Source organism: Oncorhynchus mykiss, chromosome 6 (genome assembly GCF_013265735.2).
Source record: "Oncorhynchus mykiss isolate Arlee chromosome 6, USDA_OmykA_1.1, whole genome shotgun sequence".
In the NCBI taxonomy this organism is placed as follows: Eukaryota; Metazoa; Chordata; class Actinopteri; order Salmoniformes; family Salmonidae; genus Oncorhynchus; species Oncorhynchus mykiss.
The window spans coordinates 96169984-96191624 of record NC_048570.1 but is presented as its reverse complement, the minus strand read 5'-3'; the positions used below and the strand labels follow the sequence as shown (position 1 = coordinate 96191624).

Genomic DNA, 21641 nt, shown 5'->3' with positions numbered 1-21641 from the left:
GGAATAGGGCCCTGGTTATAGGGAATAGGGCCCTGTTTAAGAGTAGTGCACTATGTAAGAAATAGGGCCCTGGTTATAGGGAATAGAGCCCTGGTTAAGAGTAGTGCACTATGTAGGGAATAGGGTCCTGGTTATAGGGAATAGGGCCCTGTTTAAGAGTAGTGCACTATGTAAGAAATAGGGCCCTGGTTATAGGGAATAGAGCCCTGGTTAAGAGTAGTGCACTATGTAGGGAATAGGGTCCTGGTTATAGGGAATAGAGCCCTGGTTAAGAGTAGTGCACTAAGTAGGGAATAGGGCCCTGGTTAAGAGTAGTGCACTATGTAGGGAATAGGGTCCTGGTTAAGCGTAGTGTACTATGTAGGGAATCGGGCCCTGGTTATAGGGAATAGGGCCCTGGTTATAGGGAATAGGGCTCTGGTTATAGGGAATAGGGCCCTGGTTATAGGGAATAGGGCCCTGGTAATAGGGAATAGGGTCCTGGTTATAGGGAATAGGGCCCTGGTTAAGAGTAGTGCACTATGTAGGAAATAGGGCCCTGGTTATAGGGAATAGGGCCCTGGTTAAGAGTAGTGCACTATGTAGGGAATAGGGCCCTGGTTAAGAGTAGTGCACTATGTAGGGAATATGGTCCTGGTTATAGGGAATAGGGCCCTGGTTAAGAGTAGTGCACTATGTAGGAAATAGGGCCCTGGTTATAGGGAATAGGGCCCTGGTTATAGGGAATAGGGCCCTGGTTAAGAGTAGTGCACTATGTAGGGAATATGGTCCTGGTTATAGGGAATAGAGCCCTGGTTAAGAGTAGTGCACTATGTAGGGAATAGGGTCCTGGTTAAGAGTAGTGCACTATGTAGGGAATAGGGTCCTGGTTATAAGGAATAGGGCCCTGGTTATAGGGGATAGGGCCCTGGTTATAGGGAATAGGGCCCTGGTTATAGGGAATAGGGCCCTGGTTATAGGGAATAGGGTCCTGGTTATAGGGAATAGGGTCCTGGTTATAGGGAATAGGGTCCTGGTTATAGGGAATAGGGTCCTGGTTATAGGGAATAGGGTCCTGGTTATAGGGAATAGGGTCCTGGTTATAGGGAATAGGGCCCTGGTTATAGGGAATAGGGCCCTGGTTATAGGGAATAGGGCCCTGGTTATAGGGAATAGGGCCCTGGTTATAGGGAATAGGGTCCTGGTTATAGGGAATAGGGTCCTGGTTATATGGAATAGGGTCCTGGTTATAGGGAATAGGGTCCTGGTTATAGGGAATAGGGCCCTGGTTATACCGAATAGGGTCCTGGTTATAGGGAATAGGGTCCTGGTTATATGGAATAGGGTCCTGGTTATAGGGAATAGGGCCCTGGTTATAGGGAATAGGGCGACTTGGTTATAGGGAATAGGGCCCTGGTTATAGGGAATAGGGCCCTGGTTATAGGGAATAGGGCCCTGTTTAAGAGTAGTGCACTATGTAAGAAATAGGGCCCTGGTTATAGGGAATAGAGCCCTGGTTAAGAGTAGTGCACTATGTAGGGAATAGGGCCCTGGTTAAGAGTAGTGCACTATGTAGGGAATATGGTCCTGGTTATAGGGAATAGAGCCCTGGTTAAGAGTAGTGCACTATGTAGGGAATAGGGCCCTGGTTAAGAGTAGTGCACTATGTAGGGAATATGGTCCTGGTTATAGGGAATAGAGCCCTGGTTAAGAGTAGTGCACTAAGTAGGGAATAGGGCCCTGGTTAAGAGTAGTGCACTATGTAGGGAATAGGGTCCTGGTTAAGCGTAGTGTAGTGTACTATGTAGGGAATCGGGCCCTGGTTATAGGGAATAGGGTCCTGGTTATAGGGAATAGGGCCCTGGTTAAGAGTAGTGCACTATGTAGGGAATAGGGTCCTGGTTAAGCGTAGTGTAGTGTACTATGTAGGGAATCGGGCCCTGGTTATAGGGAATAGGGTCCTGGTTATAGGGAATAGGGTCCTGGTTATATGGAATAGGGTCCTGGTTATAGGGAATAGGGTCCTGGTTATAGGGAATAGGGTCCTGGTTATAGGGAATAGGGTCCTGGTTATAGGGAATAGGGCCCTGGTTATAGGGAATAGGGCCCTGGTTATAGGGAATAGGGCCCTGGTTATAGGGAATAGGGCCCTGGTTATAGGGAATAGGGAATAGGGTCCTGGTTATAGGGAATAGGGCCCTGGTTAAGAGTAGTGCACTATGTAGGAAATAGGGCCCTGGTTATAGGGAATAGGGCCCTGGTTATAGGGAATAGGGCCCTGGTTAAGAGTAGTGCACTATGTAGGGAATAGGGCCCTGGTTAAGAGCAGTGCACTATGTAGGGAATAGGGTCCTGGTTATAAGTAGTGCACTATGTAGGGAATAAGGCCCTGGTTAAGAGTAGTGCACTATATAGGGAATGGGGTCCTGGTTAAGAGTAGTGCACTATATAGGGAAAAAGGCCCTGGTTAAGAGTAGTGTACTATGTAGGGAATAAGGCCCTGGTTAAGAGCAGTGCACTATGTAGGGAATAAGGCCCTGGTTAAGAGCAGTGCACTATGTAGGGAATAAGGCCCTGGTTAAGAGCAGTGCACTATGTAGGGAATAAGGCCCTGGTTAAGAGCAGTGCACTATGTAGGGAATAAGGCCCTGGTTAAGAGCAGTGCACTATGTAGGGAATAAGGCCCTGGTTAAGAGCAGTGCACTATGTAGGGAATAAGGCCCTGGTTAAGAGCAGTGCACTATGTAGGGAATAAGGCCCTGGTTAAGAGCAGTGCACTATGTAGGGAATAAGGCCCTGGTTAAGAGCAGTGCACTATGTAGGGAATAAGGCCCTGGTTAAGAGCAGTGCACTATGTAGGGAATAAGGCCCTGGTTAAGAGCAGTGCACTATGTAGGGAATAAGGCCCTGGTTAAGAGCAGTGCACTATGTAGGGAATAAGGCCCTGGTTAAGAGCAGTGCACTATGTAGGGAATAAGGCCCTGGTTAAGAGCAGTGCACTATGTAGGGAATAAGGCCCTGGTTAAGAGCAGTGCACTATGTAGGGAATAAGGCCCTGGTTAAGAGCAGTGCACTATGTAGGGAATAAGGCCCTGGTTAAGAGCAGTGCACTATGTAGGGAATAAGGCCCTGGTTAAGAGCAGTGCACTATGTAGGGAATAAGGCCCTGGTTAAGAGTAGTGCACTATGTAGGGAATAAGGCCCTGGTTAAGAGTAGTGTACTATATAGGGAATAAGGCCCTGGTTAAGAGCAGTGCACTATGTAGGGAATAAGGCCCTGGTTAAGAGTAGTGCACTATGTAGGGAATAGGGTGCCATTTTGGACAACACCAGTGGCCATTATGACACAGCTAGTCTCAAGTCATTGCCAGTAACACTGGTGGAATATACAGTACACTCAGATTACAAGAGGTTTAGATGATTTGACTTGGTTTATACATTTTGTATGTTTGTAGGTCCCTTATCCCACAGTTGGTGCCGTGACCAGTTCTCTCCTTGTGTAATCTTTGTTTAACGATAGGAAAACAGCCTGTCAGAGAAAGCCAGTTGAAAAATTTCATTTCATAGTTTTCAAATGTCATGTCAGGAAAAACTCTATGGACTGGCTACTGGTAAAGATGAACCATATAACAATCAATCAATCAATCAAATGTATTTATAAAGCCCTTCGTACATCAGCTAATATCTCAAAGTGCTGTACAGAAACCCAGCCTAAAACCCCAAACAGCAAGCAATGCAGGTGTAGAAGCACGGTGGCTAGGAAAAACTCCCTAGAAAGGCCAAAACCTAGGAAGAAACCTAGAGAGGAACCAGGCTATGTGGGATGGCCAGTCCTCTTCTGGCTTCTCTAGTTTCCCATGCATCATGTCCCACAGTACAGTACTGCCCCTCAGCAGTCGACCCAAACTAGGACAGTACTGCCCCTCGGCAGTCGACCCAAACTAGGACAGTACTGCCCCTCGGCAGTCGACCCAAACTAGGACAGTACTGCCCCTCGGCAGTCGACCCAAACTAGGACAGTACTGCCCCTCGGCAGTCGACCCAAACTAGGACAGTACTGCCCCTCGGCAGTCGACCCAAACTAGGACAGTACTGCCCCTCGGCCTAATGTCCAACGTTAGAAACTGTGAGTACTTGTGGTACCGGGAGTATAAAAGGATTAGCACATTCTCATGTTAAGTTCAGTTTTTATAAATGCAGTTTTGCGTGAAAACTGCCACATGCATGTTTTGGAGCATATATTGTATCCGGTAGCAACGTTTAGAAATGAGTCCTGAACAACCTGAAGTAGACGTTCACCCCCAGCTATGACATGAGTCCCTCCATACTCACCTCCCCCACTCTCTCTGTGTCCATCCCCCTCTGTAGGAGTCCTCCACCACCTGAAGGAGACGTTCACCCACACCCCCAGCTTTGACATGAGTCCCTCCATGCTCAGTATGCTCATCAAGATGATGCTGGCCCAAGCTCAGGAGTGTCTGTTTGAGAAGATCGCTCTGTCTGGCATCCGCAATGAGTTCTTCTCTCTCCTCAAGATGGCCCATGAGGCTGCCAAGGTACATGTACAATACTGAGTCCTTTCCCACAGTCTACAGGCTGCCAAGGTACATGAACAATACTGAGTCCTTTCCTACAGTCTACAGGCTGCCAAGGTACATGAACAATACTGAGTCCTTTCCTACAGTCTACAGGCTGCCAAGGTACATGAACAATACTGAGTCCTTTCCTACAGTCTACAGGCTGCCAAGGTACATGCACAATACTGAGTCCTTTCCTACAGGCTGCCAAGGTACATGCACAATACTGAGTCCTTTCCTACAGGCTGCCAAGGTACATGTACAATACTGAGTCCTTTCCTACAGTCTACAGGCTGCCAAGGTACATGCACAATACTGAGTCCTTTCCTACAGTCTACAGGCTGCCAAGGTACATGAACAATACTGAGTCCTTTCCTACAGTCTGCCAAGGTACATGTACAATACTGAGTCCTTTCCCACAGTCTACAGTCTGCCAAGGTACATGCACAATACTGAGTCCTTTCCTACAGTCTACAGGCTGCCAAGGTACATGTACAATACACTGAGTCCTTTCCTACAGTCTACAGGCTGCCAAGGTACATGTACAATACTGAGTCCTTTCCTACAGGCTGCCAAGGTACATGTACAATACTGAGTCCTTTCCTACAGGCTGCCAAGGTGCATGAACAATACTGAGTCCTTTCCTACAGTCTACAGGCTGCCAAGGTACATGTACAATACTGAGTCCTTTCCTACAGTCTACAGGCTGCCAAGGTACATGTACAATACTGAGTCCTTTCCTACAGTCTACAGGCTGCCAAGGTACATGTACAATACTGAGTCCTTTCCTACAGTCTACAGGCTGCCAAGGTACATGTACAATACTGAGTCCTTTCCTACAGTCTACAGGCTGCCAAGGTACATGTACAATACTGAGTCCTTTCCTACAGTCTACAGGCTGCCAAGGTACATGTACAATACTGAGTCCTTTCCTACAGTCTACAGGCTGCCAAGGTACATGTACAATACTGAGTCCTTTCCCACAGTCTACAGGCTGCCAAGGTACATGTACAATACTGAGTCCTTTCCTACAGTCTATAGGCTGCCAAGGTACATGTACAATACTGAGTCCTTTCCTACAGGCTGCCAAGGTACATGTACAATACTGAGTCCTTTCCTACAGGCTGCCAAGGTACATGTACAATACTGAGTCCTTTCCTACAGTCTACAGGCTGCCAAGGTACATGTACAATACTGAGTCCTTTCCTACAGTCTACAGACTGCCAAGGTACATGTACAATACTGAGTCCTTTCCTACAGTCTACAGGCTGCCAAGGTACATGAACAATACTGAGTCCTTTCCTACAGTCTATAGGCTGCCAAGGTACATGTACAATACGGAGTCCTTTCCTACAGTCTACAGGCTGCCAAGATACATGAACAATACTGAGTCCTTTCCTACAGTCTATAGGCTGCCAAGGTACATGTACAATACTGAGTCCTTTCCTACAGTCTACAGGCTGCCAAGGTACATGTACAATACTGAGTCCTTTCCTACAGGCTGCCAAGGTACATGTACAATACTGAGTCCTTTCCTACAGTCTACAGGCTGCCAAGGTACATGAACAATACTGAGTCCTTTCCTACAGTCTATAGGCTGCCAAGGTACATGTACAATACTGAGTCCTTTCCTACAGGCTGCCAAGGTACATGTACAATACTGAGTCCTTTCCTACAGTCTACAGTCTGATACAGACGGATTGATCTTGATTAAATCAGGTATGTAGTTCCACTGTTATCGATAGATGGATGGATGGATTTGTCTGTTGATGTTCAATGGGCAACGTTCAACACATCTGCTTTACCCTAACGGGGTTAATCTGAGAGTTTCACCTCAACGCTAAACGCTTTGCCCTAACGGGGTTAATCTGAGAGAGTTTCACCTCAACGCTGAACGCTTTGCCCTAACGGGGTTAATCTGAGAGAGTTTCACCTCAACGCTAAACGCTTTGCCCTAACGGGGTTAATCTGAGAGAGTTTCACCTCAACGCTGAACGCTTTGCCCTAACGGGATTAATCTGAGAGAGTTTCACCTCAACGCTGAACGCTTTGCCCTAACGGGGTTAATCTGAGAGAGTTTCACCTCAACGCTGAACGCTTTGCCCTAATGGGGTTAATCTGAGAGAGTTTCACCTCAACGCTAAACGCTTTGCCCTAATGGGGTTAATCTGAGAGAGTTTCACCTCAACGCTAAACGCTTTGCCCTAATGGGGTTAATCTGAGAGAGTTTCACCTCAACGCTAAACGCTTTGCCCTAACGGGGTTAATCTGAGAGAGTTTCACCTCAACGCTGAAAGGGGTTCCATCATCTAAGACGATATGGCATCACACTGTCATATCCCGTTGAGGTGTGTCTGACTAAAGAGCAGTGGAACCCCATTCCCTATATAGTGCCCTAAGCCTCTGGTCTAAAGTAGTGCACTATATAGGGAATAGGGTGCCATAGGGCTCTGGTCTAAAGTTGTGCGCTATATAGGGAATAGGGTGCCCTAAGCCTCTGGTCTAAAGTAGTGCACTATATAGGGAATAGGGTGCCATAGGGCTCTGGTCTAAAGTAGTGCACTATATAGGGAATAGGGTTCCATTTACGATGTGTTCTCTAACAGAACATCTCTGTGTCCCCGTCTCAGGTAGGAGACACCTATGACCAGGTTCACCAGTCTATGAGCCAGACTCCCATCAAGGACAACGTCCCGTTCTTCTGGTCCACCGTGGCTCAGGTCAAGACCCACCACTACCGTTCACTGGCACACTACTTCCTGGCTACTGCGCTATTGGACCACCAACGTAAGTCCAGCAGCCGTTAGCCAATCATATCCCTTCTATGCGCGATCCAGAGGGCGAGAGGGAGATGTGTAAATGCCTGTTAGTTACTAGATGAGTTTCCTGGAACAGACTGGAGCAGACTGGTTCTGTTAGTTCCTAGATGAGTTTCCTGGACCTTACAGGAACAGACTTCACCTCTTTCTCAGAGTACTGAGACCTTTAATTTAATAAAGAGGACAGAGGGACAGAACAGCCCAGAGTACTGAGACCTTTAGATTTATAAAGAGGACAGAGGGACAGAACAGCCCAGAGTACTGAGACCTTTAGATTTATAAAGAGGACAGAGAGACAGAACAGCCCAGAGTACTGAGACCTTTAGATTTATAAAGAGGACAGAGAGACAGAGCAGCTCAGAGTACTGAGACCTTTAGATTTATAAAGAGGACAGAGAGACAGAACAGCCCAGAGTACTGAGACCTTTAGATTTATAAAGAGGACAGAGAGACAGAACAGCCCAGAGTACTGAGACCTTTAGATTTATAAAGAGGACAGAACAGCCCAGAGTACTGAGACCTTTAGTTTTATAAAGAGGACAGAGTAGTGTAGAGTGAGTCTGTACCAACCTGGTCAGTTATAAATATTTATGTAACATGACATTGTGTTGTTCAAACCAAACTGTCTCACAGTCCCAGACTGGATCTGTCCTCTGCCGACACTGTCTTTCTGCCGACACTGTCTTTCTGCCGACACTGTCTTTCTGCCGACAGCCAAGGCTACATCCCTACAATCCTGTCTCTGTGTTGCCATGTCCCTAATCCCCATCTCTGTGTTGCCATGTCCCTAATCCCCATCTCTGTGTTGCCATGTCCCTAATCACTGTCTCTGTGTTGCCATGTCCCTAATCCCTGTCTCTGTGTTGCCATGTCCCTAATCCCTGTCTCTGTGTTGCCGTGTCCTAGTCTCTGTGTTGCCATGTCCCTAATCCCTGTCTCTGTGTTGCCGTGTCCTAGTCTCTGTGTTGCCGTGTTCTAGTCTCTGTGTTGCCGTGTCCTAGTCTCTGTGTTGCCGTGTCCCTAATCCCTGTCTCTGTGTTGCCATGTCCCTAATCCCTGTCTCTGTGTTGCCATGTCCCTAATCCCTGTCTCTGTGTTGCCGTGTCCCTAATCCCTGTCTCTGTGTTGCCGTGTCCCTAATCCCTGTCTCTGTGTTGCTGTGTCCCTAATCCCTGTCTCTGTGTTGCCGTGTCCCTAATCCCTGTCTCTGTGTTGCCGTGTCCCTAATCCCTGTCTCTGTGTTGCCGTGTCCCTAATCCCTGTCTCTGTGTTGCCGTGTCCCTAATCCCTGTCTCTGTGTTGCCGTGTCCCTAATCCCTGTCTCTGTGTTGCCGTGTCCCTAATCCCTGTCTCTGTGTTGCCGTGTCCCTAATCCCTGTCTCTGTGTTGCCGTGTCCCTAATCCCTGTCTGTGTTGCCGTGTCCCTAATCCCCGTCTCTGTGTTGCCATGTCCCTAATCCCCGTCTCTGTGTTGCCATGTCCCTAATCCCCGTCTCTGTGTTGCCGTGTCCCTAATCCCTGTCTCTGTGTTGCCGTGTCCCTAATCCCTGTCTCTGTGTTGCCGTGTCCCTAATCCCTGTCTCTGTGTTGCCGTGTCCCTAATCCCTGTCTCTGTGTTTCCGTGTCCCTAATCCCTGTCTCTGTGTTGCCGTGTCCCTAATCCCTGTCTCTGTGTTGCCGTGTCCCTAATCCCTGTCTCTGTGTTGCCGTGTCCTAGTCTCTGTGTTGCCATGTCCCTAATCCCTGTCTCTGTGTTGCCGTGTCCCTAATCCCTGTCTCTGTGTTGCCGTGTCCTAGTCTCTGTGTTGCCATGTCCCTAATCCCTGTCTCTGTGTTGCCGTGTCCTAGTCTCTGTGTTGCCATGTCCCTAATCCCTGTCTCTGTGTTGCCGTGTCCCTAATCCCTGTCTCTGTGTTGCCGTGTCCCTAATCCCTGTCTCTGTGTTGCCGTGTCCCTAATCCCTGTCTCTGTGTTGCCGTGTCCCTAATCCCTGTCTCTGTGTTGCCATGTCCCTAATCCCTGTCTCTGTGTTGCCGTGTCCCTAATCCCCATATCTGTGTTGCCATGTCCCTAATCCCTGTCTCTGTGTTGCCGTGTCCCTAATCCCTGTCTCTGTGTTGCCGTGTCCCTAATCCCTGTCTCTGTGTTGCCGTGTCCCTAATCCCTGTCTCTGTGTTGCCATGTCCCTAATCCCTGTCTCTGTGTTGCCGTGTCCCTAATCCCTGTCTCTGTGTTGCCGTGTCCCTAATCCCTGTCTCTGTGTTGCCATGTCCCTAATCCCTGTCTCTGTGTTGCCATGTCCCTAATCCCTGTCTCTGTGTTGCCGTGTCCCTAATCCCCATATCTGTGTTGCCATGTCCCTAATCCCTGTCTCTGTGTTGCCGTGTCCCTAATCCCTGTCTCTGTGTTGCCGTGTCCCTAATCCCTGTCTCTGTGTTGCCGTGTCCCTAATCCCTGTCTCTGTGTTGCCATGTCCCTAATCCCTGTCTCTGTGTTGCCGTGTCCCTAATCCCTGTCTCTGTGTTTCCGTGTCCCTAATCCCTGTCTCTGTGTTGCCGTGTCCCTAATCCCTGTCTCTGTGTTGCCGTGTCCCTAATCCCTGTTTCTGTGTTGCCATGTCCCTAATCCCTGTCTCTGTGTTGCCGTGTCCCTAATCCCTGTCTCTGTGTTGCCGTGTCCCTAATCCCTGTCTCTGTGTTGCCGTGTCCCTAATCCCTGTCTCTGTGTTGCCGTGTCCCTAATCCCCGTCTCTGTGTTGCCGTGTCCCTAATCCCTGTCTCTGTGTTGCCATTTCTAATCCCTGTCTCCTGTCTCTGTGTTTTTCAGTGAGGCCCAGTGATGACGAGGACCAACAGGAGAAGGCTCTGTCCCAGGCGTATGATGCCATGCCAGATGGCCGCTCCCCACTCGACATCCTCAGGAAGAGAGAGGAGAGACGACGCATCGGTAAGGCTCCAAACCCAATACCGTGTTTAAACAGGTCCTTTATGTGGTTTAGGTCTAGATACACACTGTCATTTATATAGTCCCTGACTGTCTGGACTCTACACACTGTCATCTATATAGTCCCTGACTGTCTGGACTCTACACACTGTCATTATATAGTCCCTGACTGTCTGGACTCTACACACTGTCATTTATATAGTCCCTGACTGTCTGGACTCTACACACTGTCATTTATATAGTCCCTGACTGTCTGGACTCTACACCCTGACTGTCATTTATATAGTCCCTGTCTGTCTGGACACTACACACTGTCATTTATATAGTCCCTGACTGTCTGGACTCTACACACTGTCATTATATAGTCCCTGACTGTCTGGACTCTACACACTGTCATTTATATAGTCCCTGACTGTCTGGACTCTACACCCTGACTGTCATTTATATAGTCCCTGACTGTCTGGACTCTACACACTGACTGTCATTTATATCGTCCCTGACTGTCTGGAATCTACACACTGACTGTCATTTTTATAGTCCCTGACTGTCTGGACTCTACACCCTGACTGTCATTTTTATAGTCCCTGACTGTCTGGACTCTACACACTGTCATTTATATAGTCCCTGACTGTCTGGACTCTACACCCTGACTGTCATTTATATAGTCCCTGACTGTCTGGACTCTACACACTGTCATTTTTATAGTCCCTGACTGTCTGGACTCTACACCCTGACTGTCATTTATATAGTCCCTGACTGTCTGGACTCTACACACTGTCATTTTTATAGTCCCTGACTGTCTGGACTCTACACCCTGACTGTCATTTTTATAGTCCCTGACTGTCTGGACTCTACACCCTGACTGTCATTTTTATAGTCCCTAACTGTCTGGAATCTACACCCTGACTGTCATTTTTATAGTCCCTGACTGTCTGGACTCTACACCCTGACTGTCATTTATATAGTCCCTGACTGTCTGGACTCTACACCCTGACTGTCATTTATATAGTCCCTGACTGTCTGGACTCTACACCCTGACTGTCATTTATATAGTCCCTGACTGTCTGGACTCTACACACTGTCATTTATATAGTCCCTGACTGTCTGGACTCTACACCCTAACTGTCATTTTTATAGTCCCTGTCTGTCTGGACACTACACACTGTCATTTATATAGTCCCTGACTGTCTGGACTCTACACCCTGACTGTCATTTATATAGTCCCTGACTGTCTGGACTCTACACCCTGACTGTCATTTATATAGTCCCTGACTGTCTGGACTCTACACACTGTCATTTATATAGTCCCTGACTGTCTGGACTCTACACCCTAACTGTCATTTTTATAGTCCCTGTCTGTCTGGACACTACACACTGTCATTTATATAGTCCCTGACTGTCTGGACTCTACACCCTGACTGTCATTTATATAGTCCCTGACTGTCTGGACTCTACACCCTGTCATTTATATAGTCCCTGACTGTCTGGACTCTACACACTGACTGTCATTTATATAGTCCCTAACTGTCTGGACACTACACACTGACTGTCATTTATATAGTCCCTGACTGTCTGGACACTACACACTGACTGTCATTTATATAGTCCCTGACTGTCTGGACTCTACACCCTGTCATTTATATAGTCCCTGACTGTCTGGACTCTACACCATGTTATCACCTGGTACCCCGTGTGTATAGCCCCGTTATCACCTGGTACCCCGTGTGTATAACCATGTTATCACCTGGTACCCCGTGTGTATAGCCCCGTTATCACCTGGTACCCCGTGTATATAACCATGTTATCACCTGGTACCCCGTGTGTATAGCCATGTTATCACCTGGTACCATATGGTCTGAGTCTAAACGGGATCCATTTAGTTTTTACCTGTATACTTACTCACCTGGCTTAATGACTCTTCCTCTTTCCACCCTCCACCTCTTCTTCTCCCTCCTCCACCTCCCCTCTCCTCCACCTCCCCGTTAATTCCTCCTCCCTCCTCCACCTCCCCTCTCCTCCACCTCCCCGTTAATTCCTCCTCCCTCCTCCACCTCCCCTCTCCTCCACCTCCCCGTTAATTCCTCCTCCCTCCTCCACCTCCCCTCTCCTCCACCTCCCCGTTAATTCCTCCTCCCTCCTCCACCTCCCCTCTCCTCCACCTCCCCGTTAATTCCTCCTCCCTCCCCCACCTCCCTTCTCCTCCCCCAGGTAAGGCCCACCTGCGGCGGGCTGTGATAGGTCATGAGGAGGGTCTGAGGATCCATAGTCTGTGTCGTCACCTCAGGAAGCTGGATGTGCTCCAGGCCATCCTCCAGGCCAGTCACAACCGTTCCCTGGCCAAGTTCAATGACAACGACCGAGAGGACGAGTTCACAGACTACATGGAGGCTCCAGACATCGTCTGTGAGTCAATCAATCAATCAAATGTATTTGTAAAGCTCCAGACATCATCTGTGAGTCAATCAATCAATTGTATTTGTGAAGCCCCCAACATCTGTGTAATTAATCAATCAATTGTATTTGTGAAGCCCCCAACATCTGTGTAATTAATCAATCAATTTTATTTGTGAAGCCCCCAACATCTGTGGAATTAATCAATCAATTGTATTTGTGAAGCCCCCAACAGCTGTGTAATTAATCAATCAATTGAGGGGGTCAGACTGTCAAATGTACCTCATGTCATTAGAGAGACAGAGGGGGTCTGACTGTCAAATGTACCTCATGTCATTAGAGAGACAGAGAGGGGTCTGACTGTCAAATGTACCTCATTACATTAGAGAGACAGAGGGGGTCTGACTGTTGGACCTCATTACATTAGAGAGACAGAGGGGGTCTGACTGTCAAATGTACCTCATGTCATTAGAGAGACAGAGGGGGTCTGACTGTTGGACCTCATGTCATTAGAGAGACAGAGGGGGTCTGGCTGTTGGACCTCATTACATTAGAGAGACAGAGGGGGTCTGGCTGTTGGACCTCATTACATTAGAGAGACAGAGGGGGTCTGGCTGTTGGACCTCATGTCATTAGAGAGACAGAGGGGGTCTGGCTGTTGGACCTCATGTCATTAGAGAGACAGAGGGGGTCTGGCTGTTGGACCTCATGTCATTAGAGAGACAGAGGGGGTCTGGCTGTTGGACCTCATGTCATTAGAGAGACAGAGGGGGTCTGGCTGTTGGACCTCATTACATTTGGTCTGTTCCATCGGTGGTGTGGATTGTAAGACTAGACATACAATGTAACTTCCTGGTTGGTTCTCATGTGAAATTACCTTCAACAACCTAATAACCTTTTAAAACAGCTGTTTAGTAGGTGCAGGATGTTGTGATGCTGTAATGTTTACAGTGTGGCCATGCGCTCCCTGTCGTGCTGAACCCCAGAGGACGTTGGCAGGTTGTGTGTGTTGTTGTGGTAATAAACAGACCTGTTTTCCCTCCTCAGCTAAAACGGAGCACAAGGCAGAGATGGAAACGCCCATGGCCACAAAGGTGAAAGTCACAGACTTTTTCCGGAGGCTGGTATGTGGGCTTACTAATTTCTTTTAACATTTCAGGGCTGCTGTTCCAGACACAGATTGTTAAAGCCTAGTCCTGGACTATGAAGCTTGGTGAATGGAGAATCACCAGTAACTCTTAAAACTCCTCTTATAGTCTGGGACTAAGATTAATCTGTGTCTGGGAAACCGTCCCGTCGTGTAAAATATCTACGGTGTTTTCAGAAATCGGCATCACAAAGCTCTGGATTTGTGTGTTGTTGTTTTTTAAAAAACAGTTAAATTCAGTTCAACTTTCCTTTGTACACCCAGATGGTGTGATGCTGTTTTCTGAATCCGACCCAACAGAACCACTATGGCAGTACTAACATTAACCCTGGAGACAGTGATCCAACAGAACCACTATGGCATTACTAACATTATCCCTGGAGACAGTGATCCAACAGAACCACTATGGCATTACTAACATTAACCCTGGAGACAGTGACCCAACAGAACCACTATGGCAGTACTAACATTAACCCTGGAGACAGTGACCCAACAGAACCACTATGGCAGTACTAACATTAACCCTGGAGACAGTGACCCAACAGAACCACTATGGCAGTACTAACATTAACCCTGGAGACAGTGACCCAACAGAACCACTATGGCAGTACTAACATTAACCCTGTAGACAGTGACCCAACAGAACCACTATGGCAGTACTAACATTAACCCTGGAGACAGTGACCCAACAGAACCACTATGGCAGTACTAACATTAACCCTGGAGACAGTGATCCAACAGAACCACTATGGCAGTACTAACATTAACCCTGGAGACAGTGATCCAACAGAACCACTATGGCAGTACTAACATTAACCCTGGAGACAGTGATCCGCCCCAACAGAACGGGTCGACTCTAGGTCATTAACAGTGGTGTTGAACTTAATAAGTCTCTTTCCTCAGCCTCCTTGTCTTGATGAATCAATAACATTAACAATGGTGGTGTCCTAAACGCACCCTCATCTATTCCCTACATAGTACCCTACCTTTGACCAGGCTCCATAGTACCCTTTGACCAGGCTCCATAGTGCCCTACATAGTGACCAGGCTCCATAGTACCCTTTGACCAGGCTCCATAGTGCCCTACATAGTGACCAGGCTCCATAGTGCCCTACATAGTGACCAGGCTCCATAGTGCCCTACCTTTGACCAGGCTCCATAGTACCCTACATAGTGACCAGGCTCCATAGTGCCCTACATAGTGACCAGGCTCCATAGTGCCCTCTGACCAGGCTCCATAGTGCCCTACATAGTGACCAGGCTCCATAGTGCCCTACATAGTGACCAGGCTCCATAGTGCCCTACCTTTGACCAGGCTCCATAGTACCCTACATAGTGACCAGGCTCCATAGTGCCCTACATAGTGACCAGGCTCCATAGTGCCCTCTGACCAGGCTCCATAGTGCCCTACATAGTGACCAGGCTCCATAGTACCCTTTGACCAGGCTCCATAGTACCCTTTGACCAGGCTCCATAGTGCCCTACCTTTGACCAGGCTCCATAGTGCCCTACATAGTGACCAGGCTCCATAGTGCCCTACCTTTGACCAGGCTCCATAGTGCCCTACATAGTGACCAGGCTCCATAGTACCCTACATAGTGACCAGGCTCCATAGTACCCTACCTTTGACCAGGCTCCATAGTACCCTACATAGTGACCAGGCTCCATAGTGCCCTACCTTTGACCAGGCTCCATAGTGCCCTACCTTTGACCAGGCTCCATAGTGCCCTACCTTTGACCAGACTCCATAGTGCCCTACCTTTGACCAGGCTCCATAGTACCCTACCTTTGACCAGGCTCCATAGTGCCCTACCTTTGACCAGGCTCCATAGTGCCCTACCTTTGACCAGGCTCCATAGTGCCCTACCTTTGACCAGGCTCCATAGTGCTCTGCCTTTGACCAGACTCCATAGTGCCCTACCTTTGACCAGGCTCCATAGTACCCTACCTCTGACCAGGCTCCATAGTACCCTACCTCTGACCAGGCTCCATAGTACCCTCTGACCAGGCTCCATAGTACCCTCTGACCAGGCTCCATAGTACCCTCTGACCAGGCTCCATAGTACCCTCTGACCAGGCTCCATAGTACCCTACATAGTGACCAGGCTCCATAGTGCCCTACCTTTGACCAGGCTCCATAGTGCCCTCTGACCAGGCTCCATAGTACCCTACCTCTGACCAGGCTCCATAGTACCCTACCTCTGACCAGGCTCCATAGTGCCCTACCTTTGACCAGGCTCCATAGTGCCCTCTGACCAGGCTCCATAGTGCCCTACCTCTGACCAGGCTCCATAGTGCCCTACCTCTCACCAGGCTCCATAGTGCCCTACCTCTGACCAGGCTCCATAGTGCCCTACCTCTGACCAGGCTCCATAGTGCCCTACCTCTGACCAGGCTCCATAGTGCCCTACCTCTGACCAGTCTCCATAGTGCCCTACCTCTGACCAGGCTCCATAGTGCCCTACCTCTGACCAGGCTCCATAGTGCCCTACCTCTGACCAGGCTCCATAGTGCCCTCTGACCAGGCTCCATAGTGCCCTGCCTTTGACCAGGCTCCATAGTGCCTTACCTTTGACCAGGCTCCATAGTGCCCTCTGACCAGGCTCCATAGTGCCCTGCCTTTGACCAGGCTCCATAGTGCCCTGCCTTTGACCAGGCTCCATAGTGCCCTGCCTTTGACCAGGCTCCATAGTGCCCTACCTTTGACCAGGCTCCATAGTGCCCTACCTTTGACCAGGCTCCATAGTACCCTCTGACCAGGCTCCATAGTGCCCTACCTTTGACCAGGCTCCATATTACCCTCTGACCAGGCTCCATAGTACCCTTTGACCAGGCTCCATAGTGCCCTACCTTTGACCAGGCTCCATAGTGCCCTCTGACCAGGCTCCATAGTGCCCTACCTTTGACCAGGCTCCATAGTGCCCTACCTTAGACCAGGCTCCATAGTGCCCTATATAGTGACCAGGCTCCATAGTGCCTTACCTTTAACCAGGCTCCATAGTGCCCTCTGACCAGGCTCCATAGTGCCCTGCCTTTGACCAGGCTCCATAGTGCCCTGCCTTTGACCAGGCGCCATAGTGCCCTTAGCCCAGGCTCCATAGTGCCCTCTGACCAGGCTCCATAGTGCCCTCTGACCAGGCTCCATAGTGCCCTGCCTTTGACCAGGCTCCATAGTCCCCTACCTTTGACCAGGCTCCATAGTGCCCTACATAGTGACCAGGCTCCATAGTGCCCTACCTTTGACCAGGCTCCATAGTGCCCTACCTTTGACCAGGCTCCATAGTGCCCTACCTTTGACCAGGCTCCATAGTGCCCTACCTTTGACCAGGCTCCATAGTACCCTCTGACCAGGCTCCATAGTGCTCTGCCTTTGACCAGGCTCCATAGTGCCCTACCTTTGTCCAGGCTCCATAGTACCCTACCTCTGACCAGGCTCCATAGTACCCTCTGACCAGGCTCCATAGTACCCTGCCTTTGACCAGGCTCCATAGTCCTCTGCCTTTGACCAGGCTCCATAGTCCCCTACCTTTGTCCAGGCTCCATAGTACCCTCTGACCAGGCTCCATAGTACCCTGCCTTAGCCCAGGCTCCATAGTACCCTACCTTTGACCAGGTCCCTTAGTACCATTTCGGATGCACACTGTCAGTCCTATCAAGGTTTGGGGTGTCCATGGTAAGTTTTCATAATAACCTGCCCTCCCCCTCCAGGGTCCTCTGTCAGTGTTCTCTGCTAAGCAACGCTGGACAGCTCCTCGTACCGTCAGGCTGAGACTGGAGGACAGAGACCTGGGCTTCACCCTGAGAGGAGACCCTGCACCTGTACAGGTTACCTCCCTGGACCCACTCTGCCCTGCCGCTGTGAGTCTGCTATACTACTGGTTACTGGGGGGGAAGGGTTAGGCTGACGCACACTTAGGCTAATGGGGGGGAAGGGTTAGGCTGACGCACACTTAGGCTAATGGGGGGAAGGGTTAGGCTGACGCACATTTAGGCTAATGGGGGGAAGGGTTAGGCTGACTCACACTTAGGCTAATGGGGGGAAGGGTTAGGCTGACGCACATTTAGCCTCCAGGAGGGAAGGGTTAGGCTGACGCACATTTAGGCTAAAGGAGGGAAGGTTTTTGTGCTTAGGGGTGTGTCCTGTTGGAAGGTGAACCTCCACCACAGTCTGAGGTCCTGAGCGCTCTGGAGCAGGTTTTCATCAAGGATCTCTCTGTACTTTGCTCCGTTCAACTTTCCCTTGATCCTGACTCGTCTCCCAGTCCTTGTCGCTGAAAAACATCCCAACAGGATGATGCTGCCACCACCATGCTTCACCGTAGGGATGGTGCCAGGTTTCCTCCAGATGTGACGCTTGGCATTCAGGCCAAAGATTTCAATCTTGATTTCATCAGACCAGAGAATCTTGTTTCTCGGTCTGAGAGTCTTTTAGTTGCCTTTTGGCAAACTCCAAGTGGGCTGTCATGTGCCTTTTACTGAGGAGTGGCTTCCGTCTGGCCACTCTACTATAAAGGCCTGATTGGTGGAGTGCTGCAGAGATGGCTGTCCTTCTGGAAGGTTTTCCCATCTCCACAGAGGAACTCTGGAGCTCTGTCAGACTGACCATCAGGTGTTTGGTCACCTCCCTGACCAAAGCCCTTCTCCCCCGATTGTTCAGTTTGGCAGAGTCAAGGGGTCTGAATACATTGTATATCCCCACCACTAGTACTTTAATGAAGACAGCTTCTCCATCTCGGAGGGGTTTTCCAGGGGCATTTAGTAGTCAGGCGTTCCTAAATGACAGAGGGGAAATCAATCATTTCCAGGGGCATTTAGTAGTCAGGCGTTCCTAAATGACAGAGGGGAAATCAATCATTTCCAGGGGCATTTAGTAGTCTGGTGACCTAAATGCCAGAGGGTAAATCAATCATTTCCAGGGGCATTTAGTAGTCTGGTGACCTAAATGCCAGAGGGTAAATCAATCATTTCCAGGGGCATTTAGTAGTCTGGCGACCTAAATGCCAGAACTGAGCAAGAAACGGGCAACCATTGCAGAACAAACACCAGTGTAAATACAAACCATATGGATGTTTTATTCAGTTTCCCTTTTGTACTTTAACTATTTGCACATCGTTGCAACACTGTAAATGGACTTATGACATTTTGAAATGTCTTTATTCTTCTGGAAACTTCCATGAGTGTAATGTTTACTGTTCATTTTTGATTATTTCACTTTTATGTTTTATTTCAGTTGCTTTGGCAATGTTAACATGTTTCCCATGCCAGTAAAGCCAATTGAATTGAATTGAGGGAGAGACCTATTTAGGTTGCCATTTCAGACAGCCAGTGTTATCTCTGGGACTGACCCCCCCCCCCCCCCCCCCCCCCCTTGTTAAAAACCTCCTTCCACCTGCTGTTCATGACTAAATGTTGTTATCTCTCTGTTACCAGGTCGACGGGCTGAAAGAGGGGGACTACATTGTTGCAGTGGGAGACGCGGACTGTAAGTGGATGGTAGTGAGCGAGGTGATGCGGCTGCTGAAGGATGTGGACGAGGACGGGATCGACATCCGCGTTGTTAGCTTGATGGACAGCGGCCTGCCCATGGTAAGGTCCGCCTTCTGGCTCTGACTGGCTCCTGAGGAAGCCTGGAAGGTTCTTATTGGCTCCTGAGGAAGCCTGGAAGGTTCTTATTGGCTCCTGAGGAAGCCTGGAAGGTCCTTAGTGGCTCCTGAGGATGCCTGGAAGGTCCTTAGTGGCTCCCGAGGATGCCTGGAAGGTCCTTAGTGGCTCCCGAGGATGCCTGGAAGGTTCTTAGTGGCTCCCGAGGATGCCTGGAAGGTCCTTAGTGGCTCCCGAGGATGCCTGGAAGGTCCTTAGTGGCTCCCGAGGATGCCTTGAAGGTCCTTAGTGGCTCCCGAGGATGCCTGGAAGGGCCTTAGTGGCTCCTGAGGATGCCTGGAAGGGCCTTAGTGGCTCCTGAGGATGTCTGGAAGGGCCTTAGTGGCTCCTGAGGATGCCTGGAAGGGCCTTAGTGGCTCCCGAGGATGCCTGGAAGGGCCTTAGTGGCTCCCGAGGATGCCTGGAAGGGCCTTAGTGGCTCCTGAGGATGCCTGGAAGGGCCTTAGTGGCCCCTGAGGATGCCTGGAAGGGCCTTAGTGGCCCCTGAGGATGCCTGGAAGGGCCTTAGTGGCCCCTGAGGATGCCTGGAAGGGCCTTAGTGGCTCCTGAGGATGCCTGGAAGGGCCTTAGTGGCTCCCGAGGATGCCTGGAAGGGCCTTAGTGGCTCCCGAGGATGCCTGGAAGGGCCTTAGTGGCTCCCGAGGATGCCTGGAAGGGCCTTAGTGGCCCCTGAGGATGCCTGGAAGGGCCTTAGTGGCCCCTGAGGATGCCTGGAAGGGCCTTAGTGGCTCCTGAGGATGCCTGGAAGGGCCTTAGTGGCTCCCGAGGATGCCTGGAAGGTCCTTATTGGCTCCCGAGGAAGCCTGGAAGGTTCTAAATGGCTCCTGAGGATGCCTGGACGGTCACCCTTTCTGTTTCCTCAGTGGTGACCGACAGGCGATGGCAGATCAATTGCGATATGCATTAAGTTGTTATCAGTGCTGTCAAACTCTCAGCTCTCGATGAGTATCTCTCTTTCTCAGCTCTCGATGAGGAGGTCCTCTCTCTCTCAGCTCTCGATGAGGAGTTCCTCTCTCTCTCTCAGCTCTCGATGAGGAGTTCCTCTCTCTCTCTCAGCTCTCGATGAGGAGTTCCTCTCTCTCTCTCAGCTCTCGATGAGGAGTTCCTCTCTCTCTCTCTCAGCTCTCGATGAGGAGTTCCTCTCTCTCTCTCAGCTCTCGATGAGGAGTTCCTCTCTCTCTCAGCTCTCGATGAGGAGTTCCTCTCTCTCTCAGCTCTCGATGAGGAGTTTCTCTCTCTCTCAGCTCTCGATGAGGAGTTCCTCTCTCTCTCAGCTCTCGATGAGGAGTTCCTCTCTCTCTCTCAGCTCTCGATGAGGAGTTCCTCTCTCTCTCAGCTCTCGATGAGGAGTATCTCTCTCAGCTTGGTGATGAGGAGTTCCTCTCTCTCTCAGCTTGGTGATGAGGAGTTCCTCTCTCTCTCAGCTCTCGATGAGGAGTTTCTCTCTCTCTCAGCTCTCGATGAGGAGTTCCTCTCTCTCTCAGCTCTCGATGAGGAGTTCCTCTCTCTCTCTCAGCTCTCGATGAGGAGTTCCTCTCTCTCTCAGCTTGGTGATGAGGAGTTCCTCTCTCTCTCAGCTTGGTGATGAGGAGTTCCTCTCTCTCTCAGCTCTCGATGAGGAGTTTCTCTCTCTCTCAGCTTGGTGATGAGGAGTTCCTCTCTCTCTCAGCTCTCGATGAGGAGTTCCTCTCTCTCTCAGCTTGGTGATGAGGAGTTCCTCTCTCTCCCAGCTTGGTGATGAGGAGTTCCTCTCTCTCTCAGCTTGGTGACGAGGAGTTCCTCTCTCTCTCAGCTTGGTGACGAGGAGTTCCTCTCTCTCTCAGCTTGGTGATGAGGAGTTCCTCTCTCTCTCAGCTTGGTGATTACATACAGAAGGTGCAGTTTCCCATCTGAATGTGCTCTTTTTTTCATTTAGTCAAATGGATAACTACTGCAGGAAGCGTTTTATATTATGTGACAATACCCTGATTTTTGGGGGGAATATTTGTAAAACTCATACAGTTTAATTCATATAAGTAGAAATTTGAAATGTTTAGTCTTTACCTGTAGTAATATCCTCTCTCCCCCCCCTCCTCTCTCCCTCTCTTTCTCTCTCTCCCTCATCTTCCTCTCCTCCCTCCCTCC

The 21641-nt window shown here is 49.6% G+C and overlaps 1 protein-coding gene across 2 annotated transcripts in view; it reads left to right on the top strand.

Annotated features, from left to right (window-relative positions):
• The window catches only part of rhpn2 (rhophilin, Rho GTPase binding protein 2), a 79371-nt gene that overhangs the window by 57225 nt on the left and 505 nt on the right, over positions 1 to 21641 (top strand). Inside the window, exons 8-14 of one of the 2 annotated variants that reach the window (XM_036981670.1) lie at positions 4348 to 4535; positions 7187 to 7343; positions 10202 to 10321; positions 12527 to 12721; positions 13757 to 13803; positions 17565 to 17714; positions 19287 to 19442. In XM_036981670.1, the coding sequence (XP_036837565.1) occupies positions 4348 to 4535; positions 7187 to 7343; positions 10202 to 10321; positions 12527 to 12721; positions 13757 to 13803; positions 17565 to 17714; positions 19287 to 19442 (1013 nt within the window). Of the gene's footprint in view, positions 1 to 4347; positions 4536 to 7186; positions 7344 to 10201; positions 10322 to 12526; positions 12722 to 13756; positions 13834 to 17564; positions 17715 to 19286; positions 19443 to 21641 lie in introns of both variants that reach the window. The other variant, XM_036981669.1, reaches the window with a different exon arrangement.